The 20,884-nt window shown below is 45.9% G+C and overlaps 1 protein-coding gene across 11 annotated transcripts in view; it reads right to left on the reverse strand.

The window, feature by feature from the left end:
* The window catches only part of TLN2 (talin 2), a 7,472,684-nt gene that overhangs the window by 7,172,361 nt on the left and 279,439 nt on the right, over window positions 1–20,884 (reverse strand). For all 11 annotated transcript variants that reach the window (XM_069624483.1, XM_069624482.1, XM_069624486.1 and 8 more), the window contains one exon: window positions 9,418–9,596. In XM_069624483.1, coding sequence (XP_069480584.1) covers window positions 9,418–9,553 — 136 coding nt within the window. In that variant the 5' untranslated portion in view covers window positions 9,554–9,596. The remainder of the gene's footprint in view (window positions 1–9,417; window positions 9,597–20,884) is intronic.

Below are 20,884 nucleotides of genomic sequence, written 5' to 3' on the forward strand. Positions count from 1 at the left end.
CGATATGTTCAACTAGTGGAACTAAGAACGCAAGCCGAAAGACCAAAGAGATACATTGCGATCTTATCCGGAAGGGTTGGGGGGGCGGAGTATGGGATTGGGGTGTTCATGGTTTCATTGGGCCTCATTACGAGTCCGGCAGTAACTGTGCCTGAAATTCTGGCAGGTTACCACCGGACTCTTATTACCATTCCGCCTCCGTGATTCCCGGAGCATTACGACCCCGGTGACCCGGAAATTCCAGAGGCGGAATTTGGTAAATCCCCATTCCCATTGAATCTCGTGATGGTGCCGGTGTTTCCACGTCCGCATGCAGGCGGGTGGTGTTAAACCTGCCAGATAAGACCCGGCGGGAATGACACCTCCGCCTGCAGTACTCGAGATCACCCGGTATGGAAACAACGGTGGCGGCGGATTTACCGCCACCGTTCTTTCCATACCGGGTGACTCATAATGAGGGCCATTGTCTTTTGGAACAGTTGTAAAATCAATAAAAACACATTTAAAAAAAAACAAAATGATGTTGCAAGCTGAGCTCCCATTAAGTAATATCTTTGTTGACATTATGGATTCTGTAACATGTTCACCTACTCGAATTTTACAGTTGCGCCTGAAAGAAATAATTTGCTCTCACAAAATATCTGGCACCAATGATGATGTGTGTCCTGAAGTCCTTAAGAAAGAACTCACTGAAAGTGAAAAGATGGGACTACACCCAGAACATATAGGTGGCTGGAAAACATACAAATATTCAAGAATTAATAACAGTCACTTATAATTATAAACAGACAACAGTATTTAATAACATTTCCAACTCAAGAGCTCAGACATTTTTTTGCAACCACTTTCAAATTAATCCCCTGCCTTGCGATATTGGGGCCCAGATATGATATCCCTAAAGATAAGCAGTTTTGTCGCCTTTGTAAGGATAGGGAAACTTCCTCGTGTGATAGGATGGATTTCTATTGCAGATATTTTAATAATTATGTGATGACTCAAGTGTAAGGGTGCAAAAGTAAGGCTTGGACACAATGGTTGCATATTTTTGGGTACAATCTTTAATTGATCAAGAAAGGATTTGGAAAAATGCCTCTATCCCTAAAACTGAAAGGGGTTTCCCAACCTTAAAAAAAACGAGTGAAATTCTCAGGATGTCCAAAACGTAAAAGTCTGTCACCGTCATGACTGAAAAAACCTACTTCTATACCTAGCACTCACAACTTAAATCAACTGTGCAAGGATGATATCTTACCAAAGTAAAGTGTTCATGGTCGTTCCAACCAACAGAAAAGTTCCCAGTCTCTTGGGTAATCAAAACTGATGAAATAAACAATGTTCACAAATGTAACACTACAAGGCTAAGGCCGTGCTCCTTTCCCCTAGACATCTTCTTCTTCTACTTTCCTTCCTTTTGGGCTCCTGAGCCCTGTATCCTCTTAGGTTAGTGTCACTGTCACAAAGATATGCTTCTAATATTTACAGTTCTTTATCCCACCAACTTAGCACACTTCCCTACCAAGCGTAGGATTCCTTCTTTTTTTTAAAACCTTTATTTTTGGTCTTTCGACACAACAAACAACTACTCACCCACATTAGGGTGGCTTTAACTTTACGCCTTCAACCAGTGCCCCGACCTCCCCGCCTCCCTCTGCGACTCCCCCCTCCGCCCCCGCTGCATCCCCATATTTTCGTCCCTCTGGTGAACCAGTGGAAGATCTCAAGAGTCTGAGTTAAAACAGTATCAGGGTGTGTTCCCGGTGACCAACGGGTCCACTGAGGAGGTGGTGTCGGCCTCACTTATTAGAAAGGATATTAGCGGGCCCCATATGTCGGGCGGGCGAGCGTGAAGTGGTAAGCATTTTATGAAATCAGTTTCTGTGTCCTGGCAATAAAGCACATCTTTCCGCCATGCAGTGTACGATGGTGGCGGGCCGCGGCCCCACGCCATGGCGACTCTTCTGCGAGCTAGTGTTAGTAGGAGTCCGGTCAGCTTCCTTGACGGCATGGGCAGCAATCTCGTCATCCCCAACAACGCTGCTGTGCATCGGGGTTGTATCGTTTCACCGACAATTGCGGCTGTCGTGTCCAACACACGGTTCCAGAATGGGGCTACCTCCGGGCATTCCCATGCGAGGTGTATAAAGTTCGCTGATAGAGTCCCGCATCTCCTGCACTCTGCCTGGGCTTCGGGATGGTGCTTGTTAGCTTTTTCCGGCGTATAGTAGGTTTGGTGGAGGAAATGAAAATGAATAAGCTTGAGCCGGGTGTTAAGTGAAATTTTTTGAGTTTGCTTCAGAATGTGACACCAGTCGGCCTCCGATATACTTGTGGATAGTGCCCGTTCCCATCTCGTTTTCGCTCTTGCATTCACGTTGGGTGATCCGGTGGTCAGCGCTTTGTAGATTAGCGACACCAGCCTGCCCTCTCCCTGAGCTTGAATGACATCATGTAGTAGTTGCCAAGTCGGTGGTTGCCTCGGGAAACCAGGCAGGTGGGTCTGCAGAGTGTATCGGGTCCGGAAGTAGAGGAACACGTCTAGGGCCGAATTACCCCCTTTCTGTTTGGCCTGTTCAGGGGTCAGAAAGCCCTCCTCTGTGAATAGGTCTCCGAGGGATCGTATCTGCAGTTTGTCGACCCACTGGTGAAACACACTCTCCGATGTCAAGGGGATTCCAGGAATATACTTGACTGGCAAGAGGGGGGAGTATCTTGTCTGTATCCCCAGTTTGTTAGCTAGCGACCTCCAAACCTTGTATGTTGTGAGCATTACGTTCATTGTGCGATTGGGGACGGGAAGCCGACCAAACACCACAGCGGTCAAGAAGTTGGGCGTTGCCAAGGCCCTCTCGACCTGTACATGGGGGCGAATCATTTGCTTTGCGTACCAGTGGCTAAGGTACTGAGCCTGGGCTGCCCAGAAGTATTTTTCCATGTCTGGTAGTGCCAGACCACCGCTAGACACGGGGAGTGTCAGCGTCGTGTATGCCACTCTGGCCGGCTTCCCAGCCCACAGTAGATCCAGAACCAGGGTTTTCAGCTTTTTCAGGAAGGATTGTGGCAGTAACAGCGGGATATTGTTGAAGAGATACAGCAGTTTTGGCAGCATTACCATTTTGACTAGAGAGGTCCTACCCCAAAGTGTCAGTGGGAGTGTCTTCCAGCGTGCGATCTTGTCTTGGAGAGACCTTAACACCTCTTCATAGTTGTCTCGGAATACCTCCAGTGGGTCCAGTGACAGTTGGATGCCAAGATATCGTACCCTCGAGGATTTCCACTCAAGTCCGAAGTCGTCAGCGAATTGCCTCGTGTCCCTGGTCAGTGGGAAGACGACTGATTTTGAGTGATTGATTTTCAGTCCGGAGGAGGCCCCGAATTTGATGACTTCCCTCATGACCGGGTTCAGGTTGGCCTCAGGATCTCTTATAAATAGTGCAACGTCGTCGGCATATAGGGATACAATGAGTTTGTGTGGGCCGATAGTGAGCCCCATTTGTTGGCGCCGTTCCCGCAGGTTGGAAGCTAGTGGCTCCATTACCAGAGCGAAGATTAGCGCCGACAGGGGGCATCCTTGCCTCGTGCCGCGCTGTAGGTTTATTGCTGCTGATTTTGCTTTGCCCACTATGTAGGATTCCTTCTAATTAGTGCTTTTCAGTTCCAGGGTTCCACACCGTCTGATTCTCAAACGCTCATGTGGGTGCGCTGTCTCTGTCTCTTTCTCACAGTGCCCCAGACCCTCTTATTCTTTGCTACCTTAGTCTTATGTCTCTCCGACGGGTGCGGGTTCCAGCCTCAATATCTCTTTTCAGGGTCCAGGACCCACTCATTGCAGCTTCTGCTGTCACTGCCATGCTTCCCCGGACCTCTAGCACCTCTTGGGTAACCTGCGTACAGATTTGTCTCTTCCCTGCAGGTATCAGCGTTTCCCGAGCAGCTGCGTCCCTTCTTGACGCTCCGGTAGCGTTCGGATAATCAGCGGGGTCTACAGCAGCTCTGCAGATGTCTGACTGTTCCCGGCTGCTGCTCCTTTCTCTCTCAGGTGCTTTTCCGGGGCCTGGGCTGCCTAGAAGTTTGACTCAGCAGTAGCCCAAGTAGTCCTTCCATCCTGGACCACGTTTGGGCTCTCCTTCTCCTCCGTTCACACTTCCCTTTCGGCTCTCGTCTGCTGGCCTGGTGCATTGCTCCTGAAATTCCTCCTCGGAGGACAGCTCACCCTTAGCGTCTCAGCTGAGCGGACTTTAAACTCCTGCGCTGGATTGTTGCATTGCTCTCGGCCAATCACATACAGTGAAAAGTTAGTCAGCTGACTCTGGTTCTCTAGAGTGATCCTCGGACTCCGGGTCATCATCTTCTTCACAGTACTTGTTTTAGAACCATATGTACCAGACTTTGTATTGGCTGGTATTTTTGTCGTGTCAAGTATATTAGGTTGACTGACTGAAAATAAAACACCACGGCTCCATCTAGAAAGGGGGCGGGGAGAGGAGAATATGGCATTGGAGAATGGACATACCGCGTTCTCTGAGAATGGTCTTCCCCAATCCCATAAGGGTCTTCCTTCCCCATGTGATCCTCGCTCTGTGCACCACTCCAAGAGGATTATTGTACTGTGGACGCACCACCCTGGCCCCATTGGAAAGGTCTCCCCCTAGGGAAGAAGGATGACATCCTCAGATTCGTCACATCTGACACAATTGAATGGTCCTATTTTTGGTTGTGCTACCTTGGAAGCAACCAATTGTCACCAAGATAGCTGTAACTAAACTGTGGTCGTATGTTGAGGAAAAGTAGCTAAAAAATGAAAACTTGAGAATGTTTGCATTTAATGATACAATGTATTGCATATTTATTAAATGTTTTGTATGAATACACTTAAATTCGGTCTGTGTTTTTATATTGATAAAGTATGAAATGTTTATTTTAACTGTGCCACACTATACATAAATAAAATCATGATAAACATAGTAATCATACACAGTTCATCAAGGACTGTCCTGCCATGTCTCCAGATGGGCTCAACTCCTAGAAAAGGAAGGCCTCTTTGAGTCAAGGTTTGTGAGCAGCAGTGTTGGACAAGCAAAGCAAGGAACGCCAGTTCTCACGCATCGTGTATGGGATATGAGATGGCTGACAAGCCCCCTGTAGGCTGTGACTGCACCAGCATAGTCCAGAGTTTTGAACTCAACAGACTAATCAGTTTTCCACCAATCACTGTCTACAAACAATTAGGGTACCCATTTGCACACAATCCCAATAAACACAACTCAGGGGGAGGAAGCAGAGGCTCATCAAAAACTACGGGGCGGGGAACACTAAAGACAAGTGTGTGGAGATGGCAAGTGTTAGGAGGTGGTTGAAGACGGGGGAGGCTCAGAGGAAAGCAGGGAGTAGGAGGGAGTTTGGAGAGGATTAAGGAGGAGGTGATGAGAGGAGGGAAGATCAGGAGAAGTCGAGGAGGTGGACAGAAGAGCTCCAAAGGAGGTGGTGCTCAGAAGAGCTTGGAAGGAGGCTGGGAGGCATGTTCAATGTAGGAGCCTTCCAGTGATTTGTAGACCAGCAACACTTTGAATTAATGCAATAACAGTGATTGGGAGTTGAGGTTCAACTCACAAAAACAGTGATTGGGTGTTGAGGTTCAACTCGGGTCCAAGTTCCTATTTAACCTTAGGTAGGGATCCTTATTTTGTCAAATCTGGGGACACATTTTTGAAGCACGAAAGAGGACGCCAAACTGAAGAGGAATTGTGAGAAAGGTATGCTTGTTGCTGAAACCTTACATAGTAAAGCTCTGCATTTCTCTGCAGACACTGGAATTATATGAACAACAGAGAGACCAAATGGGTGCTGCCTTCCCTTGACCATGTGGGAGCAGCTAAGTCAACCTCTCGAGGATCCCCTGATCCTAGTAAAGCCACGCTGCCCAGTACGCATTACGACCACAGACAAAGCCATGTGAAGTAGTGGACGTGGAAAGAACCAACACTTGAATGAGACTTATGCCTGTGGTTACTCTCCCAGACAAAACAATCTCTTCGGGAAGCAAATCAACTGACCGGCTTGAATCACAACTCGTCTGCAAAGAAAGGACCTGCAAACAATCCTTCTCTTGTCATGCACCCACCCTCTGGAACTCGATTCCGTAGTTTGCTCGGAATGCCCCCACAACTCTCCAATTTCACAAATCCCTCAAAACATGGCTCTTTCAACAGCACCTGACCAAGGACTAATTCCAATGGACAGAAATACCAACGCACAGACCTCACCTCACAGTACTGCACTACTGTTAAATGATGCCAGCCCAAATGTGGGCTACCCACACTGTACAACGCTCTGCTGCTCTCGAGCTAAGTCTGTGCTTCAAACAATAAAATAAAAAAGGAATTAAAAGAATCTGAAAGAAGAGCCTTAAGCTTTGCACCCTTCAAAAGCATTGCATACCTTGGTCACTGCACTGATGCTGCTGACAGAGGCAAGCATGCATGCAACCAAAAGCCTGGTTAACTGACTGTTTGCAGCCTGCAATTGCAAATCTAAGCACAGTTTAAAGCCATGGTCCAGGACTGGTACTCTCATTTCCCCTGCAACAGAGTGAGAGATGACTTATTGCATTGCTAGAGTGCCTGCAATCTCTGTGCTGGCACATTTCTGTTCAGTAAGTAAACTGGGTTGGCTCCCCAAACAGCACTAACCTTGTGGCTAGTTACTACTGCAAGGTCGTACAAACGTTCTGAACTGCACTTATCTACCAGTAACATGTCCTGTGTCATGTCATTCAGCTCCTACAACATACACATTTCTTTTAAAAATAATGTCAATTTGGAAACCCCTTTAGAGTGATATTGCATTATACGGTACTTGTGTCTACTCCACACCTCTTATAAGAGATTACCTTCACAGCTCAACCATTGGCACACTAGATGGGCAGGGAAATCTTACAGGAATCTCGTTTACCTAGATTTTGGAAAGTACCCTTGCATCAGGGAACGTGGACGGAGAAAATCCTCCCTAAAAACAATGAGCCAGTATTTAGAAAGAATTTGTGGTGTCATCATTGGGTTGTATAGAACATATTGCAGTGGCTTGGATAAGGCATACATGAGTGTCTAAGGCAGCACTTGGATATTTCTTGTACAGGCTTACGACAGAGCCAGAAACAGCAAACTGGGTAGCTCTCTGGGACAGGAATAAACAAGTCCAAATGCTGCATAGGGACAAAGAGCCTGAAATGTAGACGACATCTTCAGAATGACAGCCAAGGATAGGTCCATATGTATGCAATGTACAATCAGCAATGCCTGAAAGACAGGGTATTTCAAAGGAGAGTCTATGATGACTTGGAAGTGTCCTAAACTGAGGCAGATTCTATTTCAGATGTTCAAATATCCCACCCAGCTTGCCTACCACATTCTGCTGCACATATGGGCGTGGCACCCATCCATGTTCAGAAGATAGGAGAGAGGTCAATTTTCTGCTCCTCCAAAATACCCTATAATAAGACACCATAGTTTGCAACTCATTTTGGATTTAGCTTCTTGCTTCGGTGATACTTAGTCTTGTACACAAGCTTTACGGATCCCTTGGGACAGGCGTAGCTTTTTCAGCTGTCATTTTTTAGATGCATTTCCTCATGATGGTGATGCGTAATCTTACATTAGACCATATTTATTTTCACAATCAATGAATGAAGAGAAGCTCATGGTCGATACAGGTTCAAGGTTATTAAACATTTGGTTAAGTAGAACGGCAAGCTAAATAGGCCTATCAAATGGTGTGTATAGGCTGTTCGGTATTAGCCTACTTGTTCTAAAAACATTTGACCTTTTACTTTTGACCACATTTTCTGATTATATATCGGGTGGGTTAAGGGAATAGGGGAGGATTTTCGACCAAAAAACGAGCAAAATAAATTCTGTCAAATGTGAAAAGGTCAAATATTTTCGACCAAGTACACCTAAACCGTCTGGTCAGGGCATAGCTGCACCACAAGTAACATTTTTAAAATTCGGTTCCAATTGGAAATATTTTAAGACTGGTCAACACATTAACATGTTTCAGAATCTCATTTTAAAAAGCATTTGTATAGAAGCTATTGCAAACCAAAAGCACATTCCACACATTTTTTAGCTGCATGTTTGTGTGGGGGAATTACAAAACTACGGCTGTAAAATACAGAAGACAAAAACAAGTTATTAGAAAGAGACAACACATATTTGCATTTACAAGCCACCATAATTGTTATACGTGCCCCATCACCACATGCCCATTGAACAATGCCTGACCCCCAACACAATCATCTACCTGAAAGCAGTAAAAAGAAGAAATAAAAATCAGAGTTAAAGAAATTCGACCAGTTCACGAAGGCACATGAAACCCTCTGCACAAAAGATGCGCTACTGAAATGGCGGCACTTTGTGGCAAACCCTGATGGGATGCGTGCTGCACACATGTAGCTGTGGTCATGCTGGCCTCTATCTTTGTACATCATTTCTGCTAAGCAAAGTCAGATGTTGATACATTGGCTTGAAGCAGCTATGTTAGACCATACTATCAGTACCTTGGGCTGGACCAGAGCTGCTCTTCGCACCCAAGTCTTGTGATGCACATGTGCTTTTGAGACTATAACACTGCAGGTTCCGAGACCATGCTTGCTTATATGTCATTCCAACACCTGTTTTCCTGCGATTTTTGCTGCTGATTTGTTGCCACAAAAACCTTTGGGGGGTGGGGTTACCCCGCCCCCAAAGATCCCCTTCCATGGGCGTAATTTTAGTGGGGGCAGGGGTGTTTTTTCCCCACCCCCAACTTTCATGGCACACCATTTTGTCCCCATTCATTTGGCTGGGACACCTTTTCTTCAGATGCCATGTCCCCCCCAACATTTTCATCAAAGTTACTCCACTGTCCCCTTCCCAGCTATTTACAACATAATTACTCATACATCCTACTGCTTACTATCCCTTTACACCCCATATTTTTCAATAATTTTTTGTGGCAACAAAAAAGCAGCGGAAAAAACGGGCGATGAATGAACGTCGTACACTGCTCCTGAGCTTCAGCAACACAATGCTCCCCTTCATGAGTCCGGTGCAGCAAGTATACAGAATGGCACCTCCGCTGCTCGCAAATGCTCTCTGCCTAGCTCTACTGCATGCTTGTTTGCACCATTACTGCTTAAATAATGCTTTACTCCCACCATCCCTGTGGGATGAAAGGCCACCTCTCCCCACATTGCTGCAAACTAGTCTACTTTGGCCCAATGGTGCGCAGAGCCCTTTTTCATACTGGTGGAGAGCAGATTGCGCAGCAAGGGCTACTGTAGATTGCTTCATCAATAATCAGAGAGGCAAAGTACTACTGAAAACCTTTCCTGTCAATCTGGAATTCAGTGTGGATAGAACTCAAGAATAGACAGAAACTCACCTTGCCCAGACTGTGCTTCTGGCACACGCTCTCGAATGAGTCTGCATGCATCATACACTGCAGTGGAGGGTTCAAATTGCATAGTTTTCACCACATTGCCCTGGCGGACGCATATCTTCAAAGACAGAGCCACCATGGTGTCAGTGGACTAGACACCCATCAACTGTCAACTGTCACACCTGGGGAAGGAATAAAAAGGACATTTGCATCACGAACTCACAGCACAGCAGGTGAAGCACTGATGCCTGCCTCGGTCTTGTACAATAATATCTGGGATCAAAATTGCTCCTTCTAGCAGCCAAGAAGATCCTAATTGACTTTACACCGCTATCAAGAGCTACATTTGACTTCTGGGCCAAATGATGCCATTTGAATATTCCAGTATAATTTATTTATTGAACATTTGTATGGCGCCTATACATCAGAAAGTGTTTCCAGGCGCCAGCATCAGGACTCATCTATAAAACATTTAAAGCCTAACGAGTCATATATATGGGGCTAAAAGTAATGGATTGCATCCCATGTTGAGGACAGATTTCTGGCATATTCGTGATCTCCTTGTTCCCACGCAGTAGCTCCCTTTAACTGTTTGATGTCTGATACTCAGGAATTCTATTTAGCTCCTTCTCATTCAATCTTTATTTCAGATCCTGATGTGCTGTAACTTCGAAATCTCTCCTTCATGCCTTCACAAACACAGAACGCTCCTCACTTTGGATACTACCTTGCCATAAGATGTCTCACCCATTGGCCGCCCTCCTGGGCCATAGCATCTAGCCCTTAGCATGCTCCTGGTTCATCTCCCTGGCCTCTGGATCCTGCCAGGGTCTGAGTGGTAGCCATCAGCATGCGTGGAGCTCATTCTGTGTGTCTGGCTTCTCTATTAGGGTCCCTATCACCTGCTCCTGCCTTCAGATCAGTGACCGGGTCTGATACACTTCCTATTGTTTGGGTTTCATGTGCTCTTGATAGGCTTAATAACCAAATAAGCCCTAAGATTGGTGGTTCGTTATGTCCCTCGTCTTCCCATCTTCCCACGTTATGCTAGGTTCTGCCCTGACTGACTACTAGGTGGCACAGGTTTTCCCCATTTTGTAACCCGGTTGTTTGTACTGATTCTCTCTCCTTCCATAATTGGCCCTCTTCCTGCTCCCACCGGCAAGGCTAAAAACCTCGGAGTTATCTTCGACTCCACACTCTCCTTCTCTCCTCACATCTCTGATGTCTCTAAGAAGTCACACTACCAGCTGCACCTCCTCAGAGGAATTCTTCCTTTGCTCTCCTTCCCCCAGAAGCTCACTGTCTCCAGAGCCCTGGTTATCTCTAAGCTGGACTATTGTAACAGCCTCTATCTAAAATCGGCTTGCCTCTACTCTCCACCCTCTGCAACCTATCCAGAACAGGACTGCAAGACTTGTCCTTGGCCTCAAGCCCAGGGATCGTATCTCTCCAGGACTGAAATCTCTGCACTGGCTCCCAATGGCTGCGAGAATTAAGTTCAAAACCCTCTGCATTGTCCACAAGGCCTTCTGGGGCCTGGGGCCCCCAATACCTGCAACTCTCTCTTCCTAAATATCTTCCTTCTCGAGCTCTTAGCTCATCTGCATCCAACTCCCTCAGGGTCAGTCGCTTCTCCAAGCAACAAGTTGGTGGTAGATCTCTCTCTTCGGCAGGGGCCTCCCTCTGGAACAGCCTTCCTGCCTCCCTGAAACTTGAGGAGAACCATCTGCGGTTCCAGAAGCACCTCAAAACCTTCCTCTTTCCCTCTGCTTTCCCCCCCCTTCTCCCCTGCTGAATTCCTGGCAGAAACTGCACTGGTTACCTGGCCACCCTTTCTGATTCTCGGGCCCCGCCAGTTGCCCTCCTGCACTGTCTCCCTGGCACCCCCTGCACCGGGGGACTGTTTTCTGTATACCTACAGTCCCCCTACCAGCACTCTTATCTGCACTTACCTTGCACTTGCCACCAGTGCCCGTTTTTTATTTATCTTATTTATTCAATTATCCCATGTACTGCACTTTCCCCTCTCCCTTCCCCCACGCACTCTTCCCTTTCCCCGTCCCCTGCACTTGCGTGATCTGATTGACAACTGGCCTAGTAGGATCGTTGTTCTGTCTTCCCCTTTGTTCCCCCTCCTTTGCCTCGTCGCGCCTTGAAACACTTGTGCATAGGCGCATTATAAATGCCATATCATATTCTAATTATCCTATTTTGGTGGCGACTTTTAGCTCTCGGCTGGCTAGTCACCATTTTGAAAGTAGGCAGAAATGCCTGACCTGCCTTGTGGTTCCGCAGCTCAATGGAGCCTCCAGGTGTGTCACACGGTTTATGGTCAATGCATTTGCATCACATTTTTTCAATCTTAAAAATTTGCATCGAATGCAATTATTTTTCTTTTGGGGGTGACCCCCACCCTTTAAAATCCTCTTAAACAAAATTCAACCCTTTACTCCCCAAAAACATGCATTAGGTGCACATTTTTTAGATGGAAAAAATTTGATGAAATGGCATTAGATGCAATGACCAGATACAGTGTCACATTCCATGTTGCAACACAGACTTAATCAGGTGAAGTGGTGACCTCATGATTCACATTCCAGATCACGAGTACTTCTCTGGGGGGTCGAAGGAAAAACAGATCTGAACATTGGAACTGCAGCACTAAATCAAATATTAGGACATTGATTGGGCCAAGGTGTATATACTTTAAATAATAATTAAAAAAACTGCATTACAAATAGAATACTGTGTGGCGTAGTGCTGCAGTGAATGGAGCAGGAGTTCAATTTGTAACTAAATATTATATACAAGTGTGTTTATTTCAGGAGCTTGTTTGCCATTATATTGTTATTGGTTTGTCCCCAGCTCCTGTGCATTAGGAGACATCCCTTTAGTTATCTTGATGGAGAAGACTGAGCATAGGTAGCTCAGAAAATACCTCGGAGGGGTGCTCTACTTTAACCGGCTGGTCACCGAGGGGCATGTCTGTCAAGATAGACTACACCATAAGGACTATGGCGGACCCTTGGAAAATCCCCTATATACCATCTAGAAGTAGATCTTCACATAGGTGGTGGGCATCCCCAGAGCACCTCTTCCATGACCATGCAATGTGACTTAGTCACAGTGGTCTCTACTTATCAAGCAATGTCTAAGCTAGGTTACGCAGAGCATGTTGTACTGCTGGTACAAACACAATCCCCTGTGTCTTTCAATGCTGTTGTCTAACCAAATGCTCCAAATGTACTTCATGCCTTTCGGATGCTGGGACCTCTAGTACTCTTAGGTTTTCTTGCCAGTTATACTTTTTTGCTCACTGTTGTCCTTGAAGCTTTCTAGTAGTAGTCAATCAATACATTTCTTCCAGTAAATGTCGATAAAACTGTTCACACATTCATTTTGCAGGTGGATATTACGATATTTCTGCCCATGCTACCAAATTAGAGACAACCATTTTGTTAACCAACGATTTGGCATTAGGATCTAACAAGGATCTAACAAGACAATTGTTTTATATTTCCAGAGGATTACCAGGTCCCTGTATGATGGATAGGTACATGTATGACCTGATTCTGATATATCCGCACCCCTCATATCCCCAACCAAGGTAATCAACAATTACCCTGAACATTCTGAAAATTGTTTCAGGCAACACTTGAAATACTCCCATGCCCTATTCCATCTTTCTTATTAAATGTATGTAGCGATCAACAAAGGTCCACAGACTTGTTAGCCACAGGTATCACAAAGTGATAGAACAGTCAGCATGTAGGAGATCGGGATTATTCTAAGAATACTTTCATGTGCAAATTCATAGAATGATAGCAAGTATTGTTGAAGAGTCTCTTTATGTCCCATAGAGCATTTTCAGAACTTGGGTTGCTTGAACCCCAAGTCTCACCACATTGTTATGATGCAGAATGGACATTTGATTGGCAGTCTACAATTCTCCATAGCAGAAGCAAACGCTTTTGCCATCTGATTGCTAAAAAGGGATCTGGTGGACGATTAAGCAAGAACAAAACAAGTTTAGAGACTCTACAATCTAAAGCCAATACATCTGTGATGCACTGTATTTCACAAAATAGACCTACCATTTATATTATTTTCTCATGCTTCGTTTATCTCGTATCCTTTTTTCCTCCCTTGTTTATTCTGTTCTTATGTTTCGCTAGATCTCTGCTACCCCGCTCTGGTCCCTGTTCGAGCGGCTCCGGCTCTCTGCTACCTGCTCGGGCTCCTGATCGAGCGGCTCCTGTATTCTTCTATTTCTTACCCGCTCTGTTTTCCTTGCCTTTGTTTTCTAGTGGTTCCTCGTCTGTTACCTTCGACTCTTTTCCTTGATTTCTTCTATTTGTCTTCCTCCGCCAAGCAGCTCTGTGGTTCTTCTCTATTACGCACTCGTTCTTGTCTTTAGCCATCTCCCTCTATCAGGTTAGGTCTTCGGTTGGAGCTCCACCTACCTGATCTCTATTCGGCTTCAGTACCTTCCAGGACTTCATTCCACTGCGAACTGCAAACTTGTTGTCAGCCACTCTGAGTCTATCCTCCCAGTATAAGACTCCCCCAAGCCACCCTGAAAGACCAATCCTTACAACAATACCCATCAGTTGTTCGGAGTTCATCTCCCAGAAGTCATCTTCCAGTCTGTCCCCAACTAAGGACTTCCCAGGTGTTTCCTTCATGCCAAGACTTGAATACCAGGGTTTTTTCTGCTACGGCTTTTTCCCTGATCTAGGGGCTCGCTCCTTGGCCTTCCCCTGACCTGGGTGTTCCATCAGGTCAAGGTGGCGGCCGAGGGAGCTCGCCCTTATTTACACAATAAGAAGGAAAGAAAGGAAAAGCCAATCAAGTCAACAAGACTAAAGAAGAAGTCAGAACAGCGAGAGAGTTCCTTGGAAGACACAGGTGAGGAGGAGTGGGGTGAAGGTTTGTCCAGTCTTGACAGTATACAATGCCAACAATTTCCAATGGCCTCTTTTGAGCAATTCCAGGAACTTTGTAACACCATCCAAGGGCTATGGACGGACATGCAGACCCTCCAACCCCAGAACCAGACCCTCAAGCAACAGGTCGACAACCGTGATGAAGGTCGAGGAGATCTACCACCTATGCCACTTGCTACTGGGAAGTTTGACGGAAACCCAAGATTGCTAAAAGAATTTTTGGATGCCTGTTCAGTATATTTTTCTTTTAGACCAAGGTCATTCGAGACGGACAGGTCCCGAGTAGGCTTCACCATATCCAATATGGTAGGAAGTGCACTAGCCTGGGCTACTCCTTTAGTAACCAGCCGGGATCCTGCAGTTAATGACTATGAGCAGTTTGTGCAGGCTCTCAAGGCCCGTTTTGACCAAACAGAGGTACAATATCGCACTTTTGAAGAATTGTTGGATGTCAAGCAGGGAAACCAGAATGTTCAATCCTACATCGCACATTTTCAGAGGATGGCCTCAACTGCTGGATGGCCAGACACAGCTCAACAGACCATATTCAGAAGAGGGCTGCAGGAGGGGATAAAGAATGAGTTAGCCCGGGTAGCCAGCCAAATTCCTTCTAAGAACTTGTGTTGCTTGTCCTGCAGATTGAGTTTAGACTACAAGAGAGACGCCAGGAATGGAGGAAGGTCCGTTCTCCCTCTGCATGGCCCTTGGTTCCACCTCAGGTGAAGGAGAGGGTCCCTACAGAAGAACCGATGCAGATAGGAGCCACAAGGGGTCCTTTGACACCTGAAGAAAGGAAGAGAAGACGTGAGTCGAATCTACGTATGTTTGTTTGTTTATTTTATTTATATAGCCCGCCAGCTCCAAACCCGGAGGTAGAAGGGCGCTTAAGGAAGCGGTTATAAAGTGGCATATATACATTTCCATAATCCAACCAAATGGGATATGTGCAGTTTCAAATACATCAATTTTTACAAATTACAAACATGTGTCGTATACTTGGATAACTAGCGGTAAGGAATGGGTGTTACATTTTGGTCAGTAGCCAGTCAATAACATGTTTCCGAAAAATCTGAAATGACTCAATGGTTTTTATGTTAAGTGGTAGAGTGTTCCAGAGTTGGGAGGCAAGTACTGAGAAGCTAGTGCCTCCTGCTCTTTTTAAGGAGAATCTAGGTACTGTTAAGCATAATGTGCAGAGGATCTGGTGGTTCTAGTGGCGAATTTCATGGTAAATTTATTGGTGAGATATGGTGGGGCTAGGTTAAGTAAGGCAGAGGGTTTTCAAGTCTATTTTTTGTTTTATGGACAGCCACTTGCATGACTTTCTGATAGCGGAAATGTGCTCTCGCTTGGGGATGTTAAGAGCTGCTCGTAGTACATTATTTTGGAGTACTTGAAGTTTGGAGATTATGGTTTGGTTGGCACCAAGGTACATGCTGTTGCAATAGTCAAGTTTGAACTGTATGAGGGCCCTGGCAAGAGTAAGGCAGCTATTAGGGGATAGGAAGGGTCTGCTGGCCCTGATTAACTTGCCAGTGTAGACAGTGGCTGAGGCGGTCATATTGATTTGTTTGGAGAGATTGATGGTAGCATCAAGGTAAAAGCCTAGGGTTTTCACACTTTTAACAATGGGGATAGTGTTGCCATCTATGATGATGTTGTTGTAGCTGGGGCTCAACTTAGACAAGTTACTAGGAGAGCCGACAAGGAGAAGCTCTGTCTTCTCATCGTTCAGGCATAGACCGTGTGTAGGCATCCATGCCTGAATGACAGAGAAGATTTCATTAATCCGGGTGACGTCAACGTTGCAGTTGCCGGAGATGGTAAGGAGTATCTGGGTGTCATCTGCATAGTTGGTGTAGGTGACACCCAGACGGTCCAGTTTGTCGAATAGAGGTTTTGTAAATATATTGTAGAGCGTGGGGGAGACGCAGGAGCCTTGTGGGACTCCGCAAGTGATGGGGATGGGGTCTGCTGCCGCTATTGTGGAGAAGACCCTCATAGTTCTGTTCGCCAAAAAGGATTGTATCCATGTGGAGGCGGACGGGGAGAAGTGAGCTGTGGTGGATAGGTGGCTGCAAAGGATTTCGTGATCAACTAAATCGAAAGCCGCTGAGAGGTCTAGGAGGAGTAGGATGGCGGCATTACCTTTGTCCTTGATTTCATCAATCTGACCTTTGAGGTCAACAAGGGCAGTTTCTGTTCCATGTTGTGGTCTAAAGCCAGATTGACGTATACCTAGGAATTGGTTAGATTGCAGGTGTTCTTGAATTTGGAGGTAACCCACTCTGTCCAGAATTTTTAGCAGGAATGGTACAGTGGTGATGGGCCTGTAGTTGGTGGGTATGGCTGGGTCTAGTGATTTTTTTTTAAGAGTGGGAGAACCCAGGATTGTTTAACGTTGTTAGGGACGGAATTGTTGGCAAATGATAGGTTAATTAGTTTGATGATGAAGGGTGAAAGATCTCTGGCTGCGTCTTTTATGATCTGGGTGGGACAGCTGTCTCCTTTGCAATTGGACGGTTTTAAGGAGGTGATGATTTTTCGAACTTCTAGGATGGTTACCTTTTTAAATGTGAATCCTGCATCTGTCTTGGTAGGAGTTGGTATGCTACGATTAGTAGATATGCTACTAGAGAGTTGTTGGCGCCTGTCCTCAATTTTGGTTTGAAGTCCTGCAATTTTATTGTTGAGGGCGTTTCGGATGCTAGTGCACCAAGGTTTGTCTTTCGTGCAGGTGTCTGGCGGTGGGTTGGGGTTTTCAAGTTCCTTTAGTATTTTGAAGAGTTCTTTGGTACATGAGCCTGCTTGATCTATCCTGACGTTGTAGGCATCTTTTTTAGTGTGAATTATCTCCTTTTTATACAGTGAGGATATGTTCGTCAGATTGGATTTGTTTTCAACTGATGGATTTGTTTTCCATAGGAGTTCTAACTTAGCTTTCTTTTTTCTGAGTAGCTTAAGTTCAGGGGTGTACCATGAGTTCAGATGTGCTCTTGGTTTACCTAAGCGTAACTTCAGTAGGGCCATGGTGTCAATGGCATTGGCCATGGCTTCGTTGAAGGTGTCGACCAGGAGGTTTAGATTGGCATTAGCTGGTAGTGCGTTGAGGGTAGGTAGGGCCAGAGGTAGTAGGGCTTCGGCAGTAATGTTGCCTTTATTTCTAGTCGGGCAGGCTGGTGCCATAGTGCACTTTATAGGTACTACAAGATTGATGTTAATTTCAATAGGGATGAGGTAGTGGTCTGTCCAGGTGAGAGGTTGGGGGACCTTGCATGAAGTACTGCAGTTGAGGACTGCTACCCAGTCGATGGTTCTGCCCTTCTGGTGTGTGGGTAAGACACTAAGTTGAGTGAAGCCGTGCTCAGTTAGGGCGTTGGCTAGTGATATAGCTGGGGCGTCATTAGGGTCATTGTAACCAAGGTTGAAGTCTCCGAGTATGATGGTTTGAGCTAGAGGTTTGGAGTTTTCAGCAATAAGTGAAGTAATGTCTTCTTCGAATGCTCCCGGGGATCCTGGGGGCCTGTATATGAGGTGAAAGGAGATTGTGCTTTTGGGAGAGGTTTGTAAATTGACTGTGAGAAACTCGCAGGATTTGAGCAATGAGGAGGAGACTGATCTGCAGTCTAATGTTGATTTAGATATGATTGCTACACCTCCTCCCCTAGCATTGGGTCTATCGGCTCTGAAGATAGAGTTAGTTATCAGGGATAGCTATCGATAGGTAGGGTCCTGATGCTTCATGTAGCCATGTTTCGGTTAAGGAAAGAAAGTCAAGATCGTTGGCGAGAATGATATCTGTGATTTCAGTGGGGTGGGCGGCAAGGGATCTAACATTAAGTAAGGCACCTTTTAGAGGGGGTAGTTGGGGTTTGTTGGGGTCCTCAGGTTTTTTGTTAGTTTTGCTGTAAGTTCTGGTGGGGGTCCTACTAGTAGTGAGGGGGAACCTAGCACCTAGTCTAATGTTGCGGTTGGCAAGGTTAGGATTGATTGAGTGTGTAGGTTCAGGAGGCTTAGGTGTGGTGAGCTTGATGTTGCATTTGGAGTGGTAAGGCTTTGCTGGATCACTAGGTCTATGGTGATCGGGAGAGCGGTTGAGGATGAAGTTGGCTGGGTGGCCGCTATCTTTGGGCGTGGTGTGGTAGGGGTGGTTGCTGGAAGGGAAGGGTGTCATGGAGGGTAGGAAAGGTGTCGGGCAGGGGAGAGGGTAGTGTCTTGGACATCCAAGTTGGCTAGGCCATGCTTAAAGGCAACATAATGTTGCCACTGCAAGATACATTATTTTGCACTATGCAGAAGGGGAACATAGTGAGAATGAGCCAGGTAATCATAGTTTGCTGAGAAGCTCAGGAGTAGAGCAGTAGCACTCTTGGTACAGTGGGAGGTCAGAGTAACACTCAAGGCTGGGATATGATAGAGCAGCAACTGGATATAAAGTTGCACTCTTAAGCTGAGGAATGGAGTGGTAACATATAGAGTTGGGGCAACACTCCTGGACTAAAAAGCAGTGGCATTGGGTAACACTTTAGCAATACAATGCCCTGTGGCAGCATCTAGGATTGGATCAGCACTCCTGGACCAAACTGCAGTGAAATTGGGTAACACTTTAGCAATACAGTGCCCTGCGGCAGCATCTAGGATTGTATCAGCACTCCTGGACCAAAAGGCAGTGAAATTGGGTAACACTTTAGCAATACAATGCCTGTATTGTGGGGCCTCCAAACATTCACTGCAAAATTGTCCTGATGTTCCCCCTCTGCGTACGGGAAACACTCAACCCCATATCTATGCAAGGGAGATATCGGGGGAGGCAGCCTCAACCCTTACAACTGCACCCAAGCAAGTAATGAAGGATTAGAAGACAATCGCCTGATGGTGTTCCAACTCAAGGTGGTAATCCAATCCAGACCGCCTCTACCCGTATTGGCCATGTTGGACTGCGGGGCTGCAGGAAATTTTATGGATGTTACCTGGGCTCAAGAACATCAGATACCCCTCCAGGTCAAAGAGAAGGCAATACCAGTCGAGGGGTTGGATGGTCGTCCATTGACATCAGGTCTGATAACTAATGATACCATTCCCATTCAAATTTCGATGAGCCATCACACCGAATCACTCACTTTTGATGTCATCCGAGCCGCTCACTTCCCCATAATACTAGGGATTTCTTGGCTGAGATGTCATAATCCCCAGATTGACTGGTCTTCGAATAAGATATACTTTGAATCAGCGTACTGTAGCAACAACTGTTTTGAGGAAGCGCCATCGTAGATTTAGGCAAAGGTCTCTAAGGTTCAACTGTGCAACACAGTTTCCACAATACCCCAACAGTATCAGGCCTATGCTGAACTCTTTGAGGATGTTGTACCTCGTCTCCTCCCACCTCACCATCCAGAAGACTGCTGTATTGAACTTAACGAAGAGGTTTCTCTCCCTTTTGGGAGGATGTACCCGCTGTCTGAATCGGAGAGGCAGGCTTTAAAGGAATATCTTGAGGCCAACCTCAAGAACGGACTTATCAGAGAATCAAGGTCCTCAGATGGAGCATCACTGTTTTTTGTCACAAAGAAGAATTCCAATGAGCTACGTCCATGTATTGACTATCGTGGCTTAAATAGTATTACCATCAAGGATCGATATCCCATGCCCTTAATACGTGACATTCTCAAAGCTGTAAGTAATGCCCAGTTCTTCACCAAATTGGATCTTTGCAGCGCTTACCATCTCTTGAGAATAAGAAGCGGAGATGAGTGGAAGACAGCATTCAGGACACCTATGGGTTTATATGAATATTGCGTCATGCCATTTGGTTTGGTTAATGCCCCAGCAATCTTTCAAATATTTATAGACAAGATTTCTGCTGACATGCTATATGTGTCCGTAGTAGTCTACTTGGACGACATACTTGCCTTCTCCAATAACCTTAACGATCATAGACTTCATGTGTCAGAAGTATTGAACAGACTCCGCAAGAATCACTTGTATGCTAAGCCCGAAAAGTGTATATTTGAAGCTGAAGAAGTACCCTATTTGGGATTCATCCTTTCATCCAAGGGGGTTCGGATGGATCCGGACAAGGTGAAGGCTATTACCCGGTGGGCAGAGCCATCTTCTTTAAAGGAGGTGCAACGCTTTTTAAGTCTGGCGAACTTTTATCGCCGTTTTATCCCAAACTTTTCAGAGATGGTGTTACCCATAACGTCCTTGATAAAGAAGGGTGTTCCCTTTGTTTGGTCACCTGAAGCACACAAGGCCTTCCTGTCTCTAAAGGAGTCATTTACATCAGCTCCGATCCTCATGCAACCTGATCAATCTAAACCATTTGTACTAGAGACAGATGCTTCTGTGGGTGCTTTGGGAGCTGTTTTGTTGCTAAAGGACCAAGATGGACAAAAACATCCTATAGCCTATTATTCACGCACTTTGTCCTCTAGTGAAAGGAATTACTTAGTACTCGAACGTGAACTCTTGGCTATGCGTATGGCTAGTGAAGAATGGCGTCACTTGTTGCAAGGCGCCTT

This window comes from Ambystoma mexicanum, chromosome 11 (genome assembly GCF_040938575.1).
Source record: "Ambystoma mexicanum isolate Mex_15411 chromosome 11, UKY_AmexF1_1, whole genome shotgun sequence".
Classification (NCBI taxonomy): Eukaryota; Metazoa; Chordata; class Amphibia; order Caudata; family Ambystomatidae; genus Ambystoma; species Ambystoma mexicanum.